We start from the raw sequence: 13,908 nt of genomic DNA on the forward strand, positions 1-13,908 counted from the left end.
GAATGTTTTTGCAAAGGCCCTTATGAAAAATGCAAGCTTAGTGTTGTTTAAGGAAGCAAAAACATGTTAGTAAGGTTTTGTAATCCACAGTAAGGAATTTAGATTTTATTTTAATTACTATGGGAAATCATTGGAGAGTTCAAAGCAGAGCTATGACATGGTCTGATCTATGTTTTAAAAGGTTCTCTCAGGAATTCCCTGGCAGTCCAGTGGTTAGGACTTGGTGCTTTCACTGCTGGGGCCTGGGTTCAATCCCTGGCTGGGGAACTAACATCCTGCAAGCCGTGCGGCATGGCTAAAAAATTAAAAAAAAATTTTTTTTTAGAAGGTTCTCTCAGGTTAGAGACTTGGCACAGTAGATGGGTAGTTAAAAGACAGGATTCAGGAATCAGACAGACCTAAGTGTGAATTCTGCTGCTAATTAGCTGTGTGACTTTTGGAAAATAACTTTATCCCTTCAAGTCTCAGCTTCTGTATATATAAAATGAGGAGACTAATAGTTCCTACCTTACATAATGAAATTAAATGAAACAATGTGTGTAAAGTACTTAGCATGGTGCCAGGTTTAGTGAATGCTCAATAATGTTGAATATTACTATGAATGACCACTCCATAATCTAGGCTAAAGATGCATACTTGGGGGTCGTGAGCAAGTGCAGAGCTACTAGAGTCAAGGAAGGATTCGAACACTTAGGGAGAATGTGGGAGGAAGGCCCAGAGGTGTGCCAAGTGTTAGAGGGAAATCTGCCTATGAGAAAACATTTCCATTTATTATCCATGAAATAGATAATCCATAGATATGGAGTTGATAATATTTCCATCATGCTCAATGAAGTATTAATCTTGCATATAATTTCATAAATGAAAAAATAGTTGAAGGAAACAGTTCCTATCCAAACATGTGGAAGCAACCAACTAAAATATCAGTCACAAATTATTTTGGATATACAACTATATTTCAAGCTATTCCTTCTTCTGTACTTTTAAAGGAAATAAATATAAAGCAATAAGCCCACATGTAGAGTTAGTCTTTACATGGAATTTAAATAGATCTTACTGTGATCTTGAAACAAGTGTTAGACCAGAAGTAAAAGAGTAACATTCTTTTGTTACATAGCTACATGATATATGTATAGAGAGAGGTAACATTTTTGTTATACAGGTCTTTTTTTTTTTTTTAAGCAATTTCTTTTAAAAAGTCTTTATTGAATGTTACAATATTGCTTCTGTTTTATGTTTTGCTTTTTTTGGCACCAAGGCATGTGGGATCTTAGCTCCCTGACCAGGGATCGAACCTGCACCCCCTGCATTGGAAGGGGAAGTCTTAACCATGGGACCGGCAGGAAAGTCCCTTGTTATACAGGTTTTTAACTTGATTCTCCTCGAGCTGAATGAACACTCGATATAATTTACATAAAGTATCATAGGACTCCATATGCAAAATTTAAATTACAGTAAAAGGACCATTCTGCAGTTAAAACACACACACACACACACACACACAAATTCTACCTAATAATGCTACTGGAACGCTAATGAATTTGAACCTATGGTGTTGGCAAGTCTAGGAAACAGTTTAATGGAGACTTGGCAAAATAAGCCACGCTTTTGCAATGGATTCTATGATCTATGATTTGTCTTGCATTTTCTTACCGTTAAAATTTGGTAATAGGACTCAGTAATGCTGTGAAGTCTTTATCACTAGATTTATTTAGGGATCATTTACAAATGTCTGTTATGTACCAGGCACTCTGCTGACTGCTAATATATAAAATTAAACAGAAGCTGTTTACATGGACCACTCAAAATAAGAACAAACTTCCCAGAACACAGCACCTTCCTTTTGCAAAGAATACACTGATGACAAAAATAATACCTACTTTAGACTCATTCATTATTGCACTGACAAGTTTTCTATGATGTTAGGCCTAGATATGGGCCTGTACAGTTAATTACTTTACAGGTAATTCTCAAAGATGACCAGGTAGTCATTTTAAACTGGTTTTGAAAGGTCTGTCTTCACAAATAAATCAAAACCCCTCTTTAATCCAAGACTGCTTCCTATTTTATGACTGCTCACCTCCTGCCCTTCATTTATAGAATGCCTCCTAAGGGTCCATCCATATACCTAGCTCACATGGCCTATGACGTTTTATCCCGTCCTTCGGGATCCGATTTTCATCTATTACCCTAGTCCTTACCTGATTACCTAGCACGGCGGTGGCGCAAGCTGTGGACACCTCCTTGGGCCCAAACCACACTGAAGCGATGTGGGAGGGCAAGCCGAGGATGAACACCTGGGCCACAGAGCACAGGCACTGGCCCAACATGGTGACCCAGAAGAGATGCTGCTGCACGCTGCCGCACTTGATCCAGGCGCCCAGGCAGTTGAGGCCGGAACCGAGTAGGGCGGTGAGCCGCAGGCCTCTGGTATCCAGCAGCCAGGTGGCCGGGAAGATGAGGGGCACGTAGGCCAGCATGTATACCATGGACAGCCAGTCAATGTGCAGCGAGGAGACGTTGTAGAAGCCCTCGAAAACGTTGCTGATGATGCTGTATTGGATCCACTGAAACGCGTTCACCATCGAGTACAGGCTGAAGATCAGTAGCACCAAAAAGCGCCGCGCGGAGAGCGCAGTCCGGGGCACCAGGGTGCCCTCGACCGCCGGCGTCTGCTCGCCGGGGTCCTTGGGCAACAACCGGGCCTGGGTCTCCTCCTCCGGGGCCAGCGGAGTCTTCGGCCTGTCCAGAGCTCCCGAGGGGGCCTTGGGGCTGTCCCGAGAGACCCCATTCAGGGCCAGGCAGCCGGCTTTGGGCCCGTTCTGCGTCTCCGCGCTCACCTTTCCAGCGGGCGCGTCCCCCGGGACCGGGAGGTATCCGTTCGCGGGCGGGTGCCCGTTCGCCACCGTTGTCCCCTCCTCATCGTCGGGCAGTGCCATGTCCCTGGGCTCCCCGGAGCCGCCTGGCGCCCCCGCCCTCCTCCCAGCCCTGCACCCCCAGCCCAAGACCCGAGGCCCTCCCTGCACCCCAATCCCTACCCCTCGGCCCACTGCTCCTGCGACCCTCTCCCCGGCCGAGTGAGCCTCGGTCTGAGCCGGGAGCTGCAACCCGCGCTGCCTGAGCCCGCAGGCGAAGTCCTCGTTCCCGTGCGCTTCCCGGCGGGCGGTCACTCAGGGCCAGGCCGTGCCGGGAGAAAGCAGCGTCACTGCGCGGTGAAGGCCCGCTGGCCAATCAGCGGCACCCTCGCCCGCCGGAGCCAATCGGGGAGCTTCCGGAGGGGCGGGGCGGGAGTGAGTGTGCGGGGCGGTAGAGGAGGAAGGCCAAGCTGGAGGTCTACGCTAGGTGTTCTCCTTCTGGATGGATGCTGTGGCCAGAAGTCCTCCGACCTGGGCGTGGGCGGGCGGGAGGCGAGCTTTGGATTGGGCAACTCGGGACTGCGAACGAGGGGCTAGGAGAAACGGGGGAGACAAAGAGGCAGACATGAGTCTCTCCACCTAGGGGGGCTCCTCTAGGGACAGGTCTAACACTGGCAGAGGAAAAACTTGGCCTCTCGGCCCAATGCAGCTCTCAACATCGGACGCTGCCTTTAGAGCAGACAGGAGCACGTTTCATAAATTCGTGCTGTCTCGGCAGAGGGAGAGCACCGGAAAGCATTTTGATCCAAATAAAGAGATTTCTTCAGAAATCTGCCCTTGTGAAGTTGGAATCTCTGGGACGTGCTGTGCCTGAGCAGGCCCTGTTGCTCAACATTCTCCCTTGCACCAACACTTGCAGTTAGTATTTACTGGACACACATTCAGTGGCTTCCAAGCACCACACTTGCTTTGAAAGGTATGTGCCCCACACTGTCATGGACTCTGGGGAATAAAAAATAAAAATGAGACATATTGCCTACTCTCAAGAGCACACGTAGCCTTGTAAGTGTTCCTGGACTACAGGAAAAGTCAGTCCTGCTACTTCTTGGGAAACTAAATTTGAAGGAAAAAAAAAAAGACTCCAAGTATTCATTATTAAAGTGGAATTGAAACTAGGGGTATCTCACAATGGATTTAATCTTAAACGGTAGGGCTTCCCTGGTGGCGCTAGTGGTTAAGAATCCGCCTGCCAATGCAGGAAAAAGAGGTTCGAGCCCTGGTCCAGGAAAATCCCACATGCCGCAGAGCAAGTAAGCCCGTGAGCCACAAATACTGAGCCTGCGCTCTGGAGGCGGAGCCCCGCAGCTACTGAAGCCCATGCGCCTAGAGCCGGTACGCCACAGGAAGAGAAGCCACTGTAATGAGATGCCTGTGCACCTCGACGAAGAGTAGCGCCCGCTCTCCACAACTAGAGAAAGGCTGCTCGCAGCAATGAAGACCCAATGCAGCCAAAAATAAATAAATAAGTTTATTTTTCTAAAAAAGTGTTGCTACCTAGAACTCTAAAACCCAGTACACTTTCTTTTTATTGCCTCTTAACATCATTATTTTGGTAGCATATAAAAATATATCAGATACGTCTCAGTGCAGGTGAAATACTACATAATCCTAAACCTGAAGAAATATGTGCATTTTATGTCTTCCTTGGTCATCCTATATAAATTGCACATTCCACTCCTAATCCCCTTCATTTTTCTTCTTAATGCTTAGCACTCTAAAATGTCATTTTGTTGTTGGTGGTGGTGGTTATTTCCTCCTTCCCCACTAAAACGTCAGTTCTGTGAGGGCAGGGCTGAAAGTTGTTTTGCTTTGCTGCTGTTGCTGTATACTGAGAACCTGAAACAGTACTTAGCAGTAGGTGTTCAATAAATATTTACTGAATGACTGCAACTAACAAGCATTGGACATTTTAAATAATTACTTATTTTTAAAGTGAATCCATTTCTTTTTTAAAAAAATTGTAAAGTTCCTCTGCAAATATGATTTTCTAAACACTGATTTAGATATTATTTTAGATGACTGAGTGATGTCCTCTGAATGAACAAATAAATGTGGAATCCAAAGGACTTCATTCTTAGTTAAGATGTCTATTATATGGATTTCTGAAAAATGAACTAATTGCATTGCTTAATATTCAGTACAACTCACTATTCATTATTCTGAGGCTTTTTTTTTTTAATACCTTCACGAACCATGAAACCTTCTACATAGCTCACACACACACAACAAAAACCTGTTCAGAAAGGGAATCAGGGACTTCTCTGATGGCGCAGTGGTTAAGAATCCACCTGCCAGTGCAGGGGACACGGGTTCAAGTCCTGGTCCGGGAAGATCCCACATGCCACGGAACAACTAAGCCCGCACACCACAACTACTGAAGCCTGTGCGCCTAGAGCCCGTGCTCCACAACAAGAGAAGCCACTGCAATGAGAAGCCCGTGCACATCGGCGAAGAGTAGCCCTCACTCGCTGCAGCTAGAGAAAGCCCGAGCACAACAACGAAGACCTAACACAGCCAAAAATAAATAAATAATAAAATAAATAATTTTTTTTAAAAAGTAATCCAATGGATAGAATTTCATTTTATTTTTGATTCTTTTTTTTTGATGCATTATTGACGTACAACACATGTTAGTTCCAGGTGTACAACATAGTGATTTGATATTTCTACACATCTCAAAATGATCATCACCAATGAGTAGAATTTTAAACGGACCTTTCTTTACTTGCCCCAGTAGTACCTCCAATCCACATGTTCACAGTAAACATTCAGGTATCTGCAAACTTCTCACCCCCTTCCTGAAACCAAAAAGTGGCAAATTATATTAGGCTTCATTTCCCCATTATCCAGTGAAGATTGGAGATTGTCTTCTACCAGACTGGAAAGATAACTTTCCTTTCTGCACAGAGGCAGCTTCCTGAATGTACTCCTGCAGGGAGGCCATTCTTTCTGATTCTTTAGGCTCCATCTGTTCAGAGATAATTTGTCTTCTCTATGTCCTTAGCAAGAATGATTGGGGTTGGGAGTTGGGAGTCCTCTGAGTGTCCCGGATACCAGTTAGCATCTAACTTCCCTCCATGGTGGACTTCCCTGGCGGTCAAGTGGTTAAGACTCTGTGCTTCCACTGCAGGGGGCACAGGTTCGATCCCTGGTGGGTGAACTAAGATCCCTGCATGCTGCTCGGCGCCACCAAAAAAAAAAAAAAAAAAAAAAAAAATTTCCCTCCAGGCTTTTACCAGCTGGTGCCTATCTTATTCTTTTCCACCTTGTCATTTGTCTTCCCTGCACTTAACAAAGTTCTGTATCTGACACCATCATCATCTACATGGAGCATATAACCAAGAGGATCTAGAATAGTGGAGAAGAGTATCAGATCTAGAGCCAGGCTACCTGGAGTTGAATTCCAACTTCAGTACTCACAAGCTGTGAGAACTTGGGCAATTTACTTAGCTATTCTGTAATAGTACATGCCTCGTTAGATTGTTGTTGTGAGGATTAAGTGAGTAAATAACACCTCGCACATGGTTTAGGCATTCTTTTTTTTTTTTTTTTTTTTTTTTGCGGTACAGGGGCCTCTCACTGTTGTGGCCTCTCCCGTTGCGGAGCACAGGCTCCGGACGCGCAGGCTCAGCGGACATGGCTCACGGGCCCAGCCACTCCGCGGCATGTGGGATCTTCCCGGACCGGGGCACGAACCCGTGTCCCCTGCATCGACAGGCGGACCCTCAACCACTGCGCCACCAGGGAAGCCCGGTTTACGCATCCTTAGTTACAGTTATTGAGATAGTCTACTATAGTGGTTAAGGATCCAGGCTCCAGAGCCAAATGACCTGGATTCAAATCCTAGCTCTTTGACTTACTAGTTGCATGACTTTGGACTAGTTACTCTGTGCCTCAGTTCCAACAGAGAAAATGAGGACAATATTTTTCATGAGATGGTTGTAAGAAATAAATGGCTAATAAATATAAAGTACTTAAATGGTTCCTTGATCCCTGATGTACAGTAATACTCAGTAAAATATTATCTATAGCCATTATTATCAACTCATGTCTCCTCAAAGTCATATCACATTCTCGTGTTATCTTAGATTTGATCCCATCTTGTCTATTTAAACCTGCTTGGATTGTCCTGGAGCTACTCCAAGATCTTTTAGACGGAATTTATGGTGGCAAAGTCCCTCTCTGGAAGATGCGCTGAGGATGTCCCTAAAGGGCAGTACACAATGGCAAATGCTAATTACTCTTAGCCTCACAAGAGGGAGATTTCTTGTCATCGGAAGTGGCCAGGGCTTCCCTGGTGGCGCAGTGGTTGAGAGTCCGCCTGCCGATGCAGGGGACGCGGGTTCGTGCCCTGGTCCGGGAGGGTCCCGCATGCCACGGAGCGGCTGGGTCCATGGGCCGTGGCCGCTGGGCCTGCGCGTCCGGATCCTGTGCTCCACAGCGGGAGAGGCCATGGCAGTGAGAGGCCCACATACTGCAAAATAAATAAATAAATAAAAGGAAGTGGCCAACTGTTGAATGCACCACCACGTGACATATCTAGACAAGAGTTAGATGAAATATCTGTGTTGGACTAGGTATGTTGTAGATAAGATTCCCAAACTCCATGGAAAAGTGAGCTATGTTAGATCTAAGATTTTTTCTGACTTTAAGTTTCTATGATTTATGAAAAGTAAGATATTTCCAGTGAAAGGATTTGACAAAATTTGTATGCCTCTTTCAACAAAGTTCCATAAAGGAACAAATGGAGTACAGAAAGGGGAAAGTTCAGCAGTATCTCTTTGTATTATCATTTTAATCTCTTAACCTTGCCTCTTCTCTCTTGAGGCTTCAGTGGTAGATACTTATGTTCCAGTTTAGGCATGAATCATACTTTATATCATGGATATATAACATAACACGAACCTTAACCTCTGCCATAGAGGACAGTACTGAGAACATCACTTGGCTGGGAGTCAAGATGAGTTTGAGCTACATTATGGATGTGAAAATGCCAAGTCAGACCAATTTGAATGAGTAATAGTTCAGTGATATGAGATCTGAGTGACACCCAGGAGACAAGGTCCAAGATACTATTAACAGTGATGTGGCTATTCCTGAGCAAAGGTTTCCTGAAGTCTAAGAGGGTAAGATACAAACCAGAACAAGGTCCCTAGATGTAAAATCCATGTTTCATGGAGACAGGTAAATTTTAGCAACATTGTTTTCAGTTGGCACCACTATTACCATGTCTGTTCACCTGAGTGGCCAAGGCAATGCTGTTCTACGCTGTGGAAAGGTTAAGTTGGAATAGAGGCATGGAGGAAGCTGGAAATCAGAATCCTCCCGTGGTGTATTTTTCCCCCCATTGAAGTGATTTATCTGTATCTATACGTTACATTCCTAGAAAAAGAATCCTAAGGATTTTCCCTTATGTGTGTTTTTGTCTTGCTTCCTCTTGGTCCATGATGTCAGCTAAGTTCATCAGCACGATGAAACCAAACTGACAGGATAGGAGCAGATTATTCTGCCATTTTTCTAGATCTTTGAGTTACACACCTAATCTAGGGCTGATCACTGCACACTTTAACTGCCCAGGAGGTTCACAATTCTCCCAGCACTGTGATCATCAATGACTTTGAATTTACCAATGTCACCATGCTTCAACATCAGTTAGAAGCCAGGCAATGACTTTGAAGCGATGCCTAGTAAGGATTTGACATTTGGGCCTCTTTTTGGCATTGTTGATGCTCCTGAGAGCATCAGCCAGGACATTCATGCCTACCATTGTAGTGGCACGGAAAGATGGTGGAAACCATGTGTACATTTTTGTGCAGATGTGCTAGGGATTTAATTCTGAAGTGGGAAGAGCGTTCTGCCCTAAAACATCTCCACGGATTTACTAAATTAGATCCTGCCTCTCTTAATCTGGCTTAAAATTTGCCTATTGAGTGATTTAAGTATAACCAATGTCAAATCACACTAAATTATCCATATTACATCTTGTTCCTATTCCCTTTACCTGAATGAATTTATCAGATTTGGCATGTTGGTTTTAAAGATGGTGAGATTCGGGCTTCCCTGGTGGCGCAGTGGTTGAGAGTCCGCCTGCCGATGCAGGGGACACGGGTTCGTGCCCCGGTCCGGGCAGATCCCACATGCCACGGAGCGGCTGGGCCCGTGAGCCATGGCTGCTGAGCCTGCACGTCCGGAGCCTGTGCTCCGCAGCGGGAGAGGCCACAACAGTGAGAGGCCCGCGTACTACAAAAAAAAAAAAAAAAAAAAAAAAAAAAAAAAGATGGTGAGATTCATAACAACAAATTTAAAGAAGAGATTTCCATTCACACATTTACCCCTGATGGCTCCCCTACCCCCAGCCATAGTCATTTGAGCTTATTTTCTTTGTTTTTTAATGTTAAGGGAGCGTTTTGTGCTCAGGAAAACAAAAGAAAACATGGTTACTTGTGTTTAAATCAATACAAAATTTATTAAAGTTGTTAATTTCAATCTCAGCTTCAGTGACATCATGTAGGTAGCGTGAAATTGACCATAATGGGAATATGTACACAGTGAAACTGGCAAATGCTACATCTACCAATGCACCACTGCTAAAAATCTAACAAAACAAATCATCCGAAGTATTTTAAACACTACTTACAAACTTAATAAGTCCAAAATTTTTGATTAAAACAGATTTTCTTAAACAGTGAAATACTGTTTGCAAAGAAACTCTTTTACAGCTGTGAGATAATAGAAATATATATATATATATATCGGTCTCTGTCACTGCCCCTCACCCCATTCCTGGCACAGATCTCCTAAAACCCTTGTAATTTCCTAGTTGATAAGAGCACTAGGAGCATCTTTTGTTTTAATATTTGGTCTTTCTAGTTCCTAACACAGAGTTGATAAATCCCTTGGAATTTCCCGGGTGATAGCAGTATCATTAGTCACTTTTAATGAGGTACTCTTGGTGGGCTGCTGGATGGGGACTGGCCACCAGAAAGACCAAGCCATGATTAGAAGCTTGGACTTTTCAGTCTCACTTCCCATTCTCCAGAGAGGAAAGAGGGGCTGGAAATGAAATTAATGATCAATCATGCCTACATGATGAAGCATCCATAAAAATCCCAAAAGTACTGGATTAGGCGAGTTTCTCTAACACCCAGCGAACACCTGCAGGTATGGAAGAGTAGTGCTTCTGGAGAAAACATGGAAGCTCCACATCATTTCCCACATACCTTGCCCTCTGCATCTCTTCCATCTTGATGTTCATCTTACCCTTTTATAATAAACCAGTAAACAGTAAGTAAACTGCTTTCCTCAGTTCTGTGAGCTGCTCCAGCAAATTAATCGAAACCAAGGATGGGATAATGGGAACCTTGATTTAGAGTCAATCAATTAGTCAGAAGCACAGGCGACAACCTGGACTTGCATTTATTTGTCATCCGAAGTGGGGAGAGGAGCAGTTTTGTGGGACTGAGATCTTTACCTGTGGGATCTGATGCTATCTCCAGGTAGACAGTGTCAAAATTGAGTTGAATTGTTGGACACTCAGAGGGTGTCACAGAATTGCTTGACATGGAAAAAAATCCCACACATCTGGTGTCGGAAGCGTTGTCAGTGTGATAGTAGTGTCAGAGTAAAGAAGAAACACATGGGAGGAAGAGTTTTCCCTATACAGAGCTTTCCAATAAAAATACTACAAGTGAGGCTTCCCCGGTGGCGCAGTGGTTGGGAGTCCGCCTGCCGATGCAGGGGATACGGGTTCGTGCCCTGGTCCGGGAGGATCCCGCGTGTCGCGGAGCGGCTGGCTCCGTGGGCCGTGGCCGCTGAGCCTGCGCGTCTGGAGCCTGTGCTCTGCAACGGGAGGGGCCGCAGCAGTGAGAGGCCCGTGTACCACCAAAAAATATATATATATATACTACAAATGGGGGACTTTGCTGGCAGTCCAGTGTTTAAGACTCCATGCTTCCACTGCAGGGGGCACAGATTTGATTCCTGGTCAGGGAACTAAGATCCTGCATGCTGTGCGGATCAGCCAAAAATAAATACGTAAACAAACAAACAAAAGGACAAAAAAAACTACAAGTGGAATAGCAATTAAACATAAATTAAAATCACAAGTCTAGTAAGTCAGATTCTCTAATATATCAGGGTCTCTTAGCCATTCATATATTTAAACTAACAAAATTCATACTGATTATTACGATTACAAAAACATTACCAAAAATATTATGATTTCTTCATTTTCTTGTAAGCAAAAAAATTAATAAACAGAAACCGCAATTAAATAGAGTTGGGAGACCAGCAGGGGGCGCTCTCACACCCTGCAGCAACAGCAGAACGCAACAGGAAGAAGAAAGACTCCTTTCCTGAAAAGGACTCAGCCAATGAAAAGCCACGGACTCTTTGTCTACTATAGCCCTCCCAACTTCTTTCTCCCCTCAATAAAAGCATTCTCCTTTCCTTACTGTACAGGGAACTTGCATGTGGCTCGCCATGGTTGCAGACCCTGAATTGCGATTCTCTACTGATCTGAATAATCCCACCTTTGCTGGAAAAATATCTAGCAGTCTATTTGTTTCAGGCCAACAAGTCATGCAAACAAAGCTCAATTCAGTCCACTTTGTGAGACCAATACCATCTGGGTCCTCTTCCTTGCCTGCCTCTGGCTAAACTTACCAAGGTCAATAGGAGACAATCTCCGGATCCAACCCCATCATCTGAGAAAATTCCCACACTATCAGTTTTTGATAAATCAGTCATTTACGGGAAATCAGTCTCTTAGTCCTTAATTTTGTCTTCCTGAGGGCACACGCGAAAGATTCTCCATTTTATCTCCTCCAGTTCTATTTTGGATTGCAATTCTTTCACACTACCATAACAAGTCAAATTCCTCATGTCCAGGCTTGGGAGGGTGAGGTCGCTAAGACAGTGCCCCTTTGGTCAGGAGTGATGAAGGAGCTGGGCATGGCTGAGTGTAGAGTGGAGACAATAACTAGAGCAGAGGAGGACTGGCAGAGCAGAAAATAAATCACACCACATTAATCCTCGCAGTGCAGCCAGGATGCCATGTGCATGTTTATCATGCAATCGAACTCATGATCTGCTAAGATTTGCTCTCCATATTCTCTCAGTTAGGCCTAACTACCCATCCTTTAGGGTCCAAGTCAGCTCAGCTCCCACCTCCTTCCTTAGTCTTTCTCCATGACTGGAGCCCCTACAGACTTCTCTCTCTTCTGACCTCGTAGCACTATTAGAGCCACTAGCCGAACTCTTCCTGGCAATGTTACTTAGCTTCCCTTTGCATATTTTATCCCTTTTCTGGATTTGAGCTTGCTAAAGCCAGGGACTGTATTATATAGTATCTTATTTTATAACTCCCTCAGTACTTAAAAAGGCTTTTTACTTGGCAGTTCATGCTGTATGGAATCACTTGCACGTAACTTGGTAAATGCTTTTAGATGGCAGTGACTAACATTAGGAAGATAGCCTGCTCCATTATTGTAAAATTTTAATCTATATTACACATTAAATCATGCCTCTGTCCTTCTGAAATGTAACTAAACACAGTTTAAATTTAATTTTACATAGTTGGCCACAATTGTGCATGCCTAGTGTTGTATCCTATAACCTTAGAGTGGGAATGAAGTAAGACCTTGGTAAGGTTTGGTGAAATGTGAAATAAAATAGATTCACTTATGTCAAGGGGTTTTAAAATGGAGCCAGGAACCCATTAAGGAGGTGAACCTCACACACGGATGGAACCATGGACTTCTGAATTGGGCCAAACCACAAATATTCCAAGGACTCTGCAAGAACACCTGAAACTTGTCACAGTTATGGACCGGACTTTCCCCTCCCTTTAGTGTTAGCCTTATCAAACCTGTTTAGTCAACACTAGCTTCTGCCTCCAACTACAATTAAAATTCTTTGTAATACAAATCTCCCGTCTTTGCCTTTAAAAGCTCCTGACTTTTACTCCCCAGCAGGACGCTGTTTAGGTTGCTATCAGAATCTATGTGACCTGAATTACAATTCTTTGATCCCCAAATCGGTTCCTTCCAAGACACAAATTCTAAACTTTCTGAAAAAGATTTCTCAGTTACAAAAGACTGGTAACTCTTCTGTCACCCCCTCCAGCTCCTCAAGTCTGTCCTCCACACTTCCCCCCATCTCCCTCCTTCTTTTCCTCTTCCCTTGCTGAACTCCCTTTTTACTCCCCAAACCCTGAGGCCTCCCTTGATCCTCCACCCCCAACCTCTTTCATTCAACCAATTCAAACTCACAGGTTTAGGGAATTCCCTGATGGTCCAATGGTTAGGACTCCGCACTTCCACTACAGGGGTCACGGGTTCGATCCCTGGTCAGAGAACTAAGATCCTGCAAGCTGTGCAGTGCAGCCAAAAAATAAATACATAAATAAATAGACAAAATCATACATTTAAATTGAAACCTAATAATGAGAGCACCCTTTTAAATCTGATTTACATACTTGGGACTAAGGCAGAATTGCTAGCTATAGCCAAAGGGATTTCCAAGCTTACTGAGAACCCTCACCATTTTGCAAAGGAATTTAACATTGTCATTCAAATCTATGAGCTTGTGTTTCCTGATCGCCCAACTTTGGATGGCTAAAACTAGCTGGAATAATCCTTTAGAGGATCTTCAATGTTTCATGCCAGCTGACAGCTCTGAAGCCAAAGAAATACCAAAAACTTTACATGAAGCCATTCCTTGGGCCTTCCCAAAACCTGTTGATTGGAATAAAATCAAAGCATGCACTCAAGGACTAACAAACTTGTGCATGACTATTACAACAGACTTGAAATTGTTTTCAAGGAAAATCCTGAACTTGTAACGGAGCAGGACATTATGGGGCCTTCCCAGGACAGGCCTTCCCCCATATCCTCTGTTTTAGCTTCTCTCTGAAGTACCTAGATAATAGTTTTTTTTTTTTTTCTTAGAGTTCATCTCCATTTATGTCAACATTACATGTTTAATGATGACT

The 13,908-nt window shown here is 44.0% G+C and overlaps 1 protein-coding gene and 1 pseudogene across 9 annotated transcripts in view; both read right to left on the reverse strand.

The window, feature by feature from the left end:
• Positions 1-3,194, reverse strand: part of FLVCR1 (FLVCR choline and heme transporter 1) — a 38,418-nt gene extending 35,224 nt beyond the window's left edge. For all 9 annotated transcript variants that reach the window (XR_010941267.1, XR_010941268.1, XR_010941269.1 and 6 more), the window contains exon 1: positions 2,202-3,194. Coding sequence is in view for 5 of the 9 variants with exons in the window: in XM_067728994.1 (XP_067585095.1) it covers positions 2,202-2,939 (738 nt within the window). In the remaining 4 variants the exon portion in view is untranslated. The remainder of the gene's footprint in view (positions 1-2,201) is intronic.
• Positions 3,195-8,289: 5,095 nt separating this feature from the next.
• LOC137218943 (small ribosomal subunit protein uS8-like) lies at positions 8,290-8,922 on the reverse strand (annotated as a pseudogene).
• Positions 8,923-13,908: the final 4,986 nt, after the last annotated feature.

The sequence above is a fragment of the Pseudorca crassidens genome, chromosome 2 (genome assembly GCF_039906515.1).
Source record: "Pseudorca crassidens isolate mPseCra1 chromosome 2, mPseCra1.hap1, whole genome shotgun sequence".
NCBI lineage: Eukaryota > Metazoa > Chordata > Mammalia > Artiodactyla > Delphinidae > Pseudorca > Pseudorca crassidens.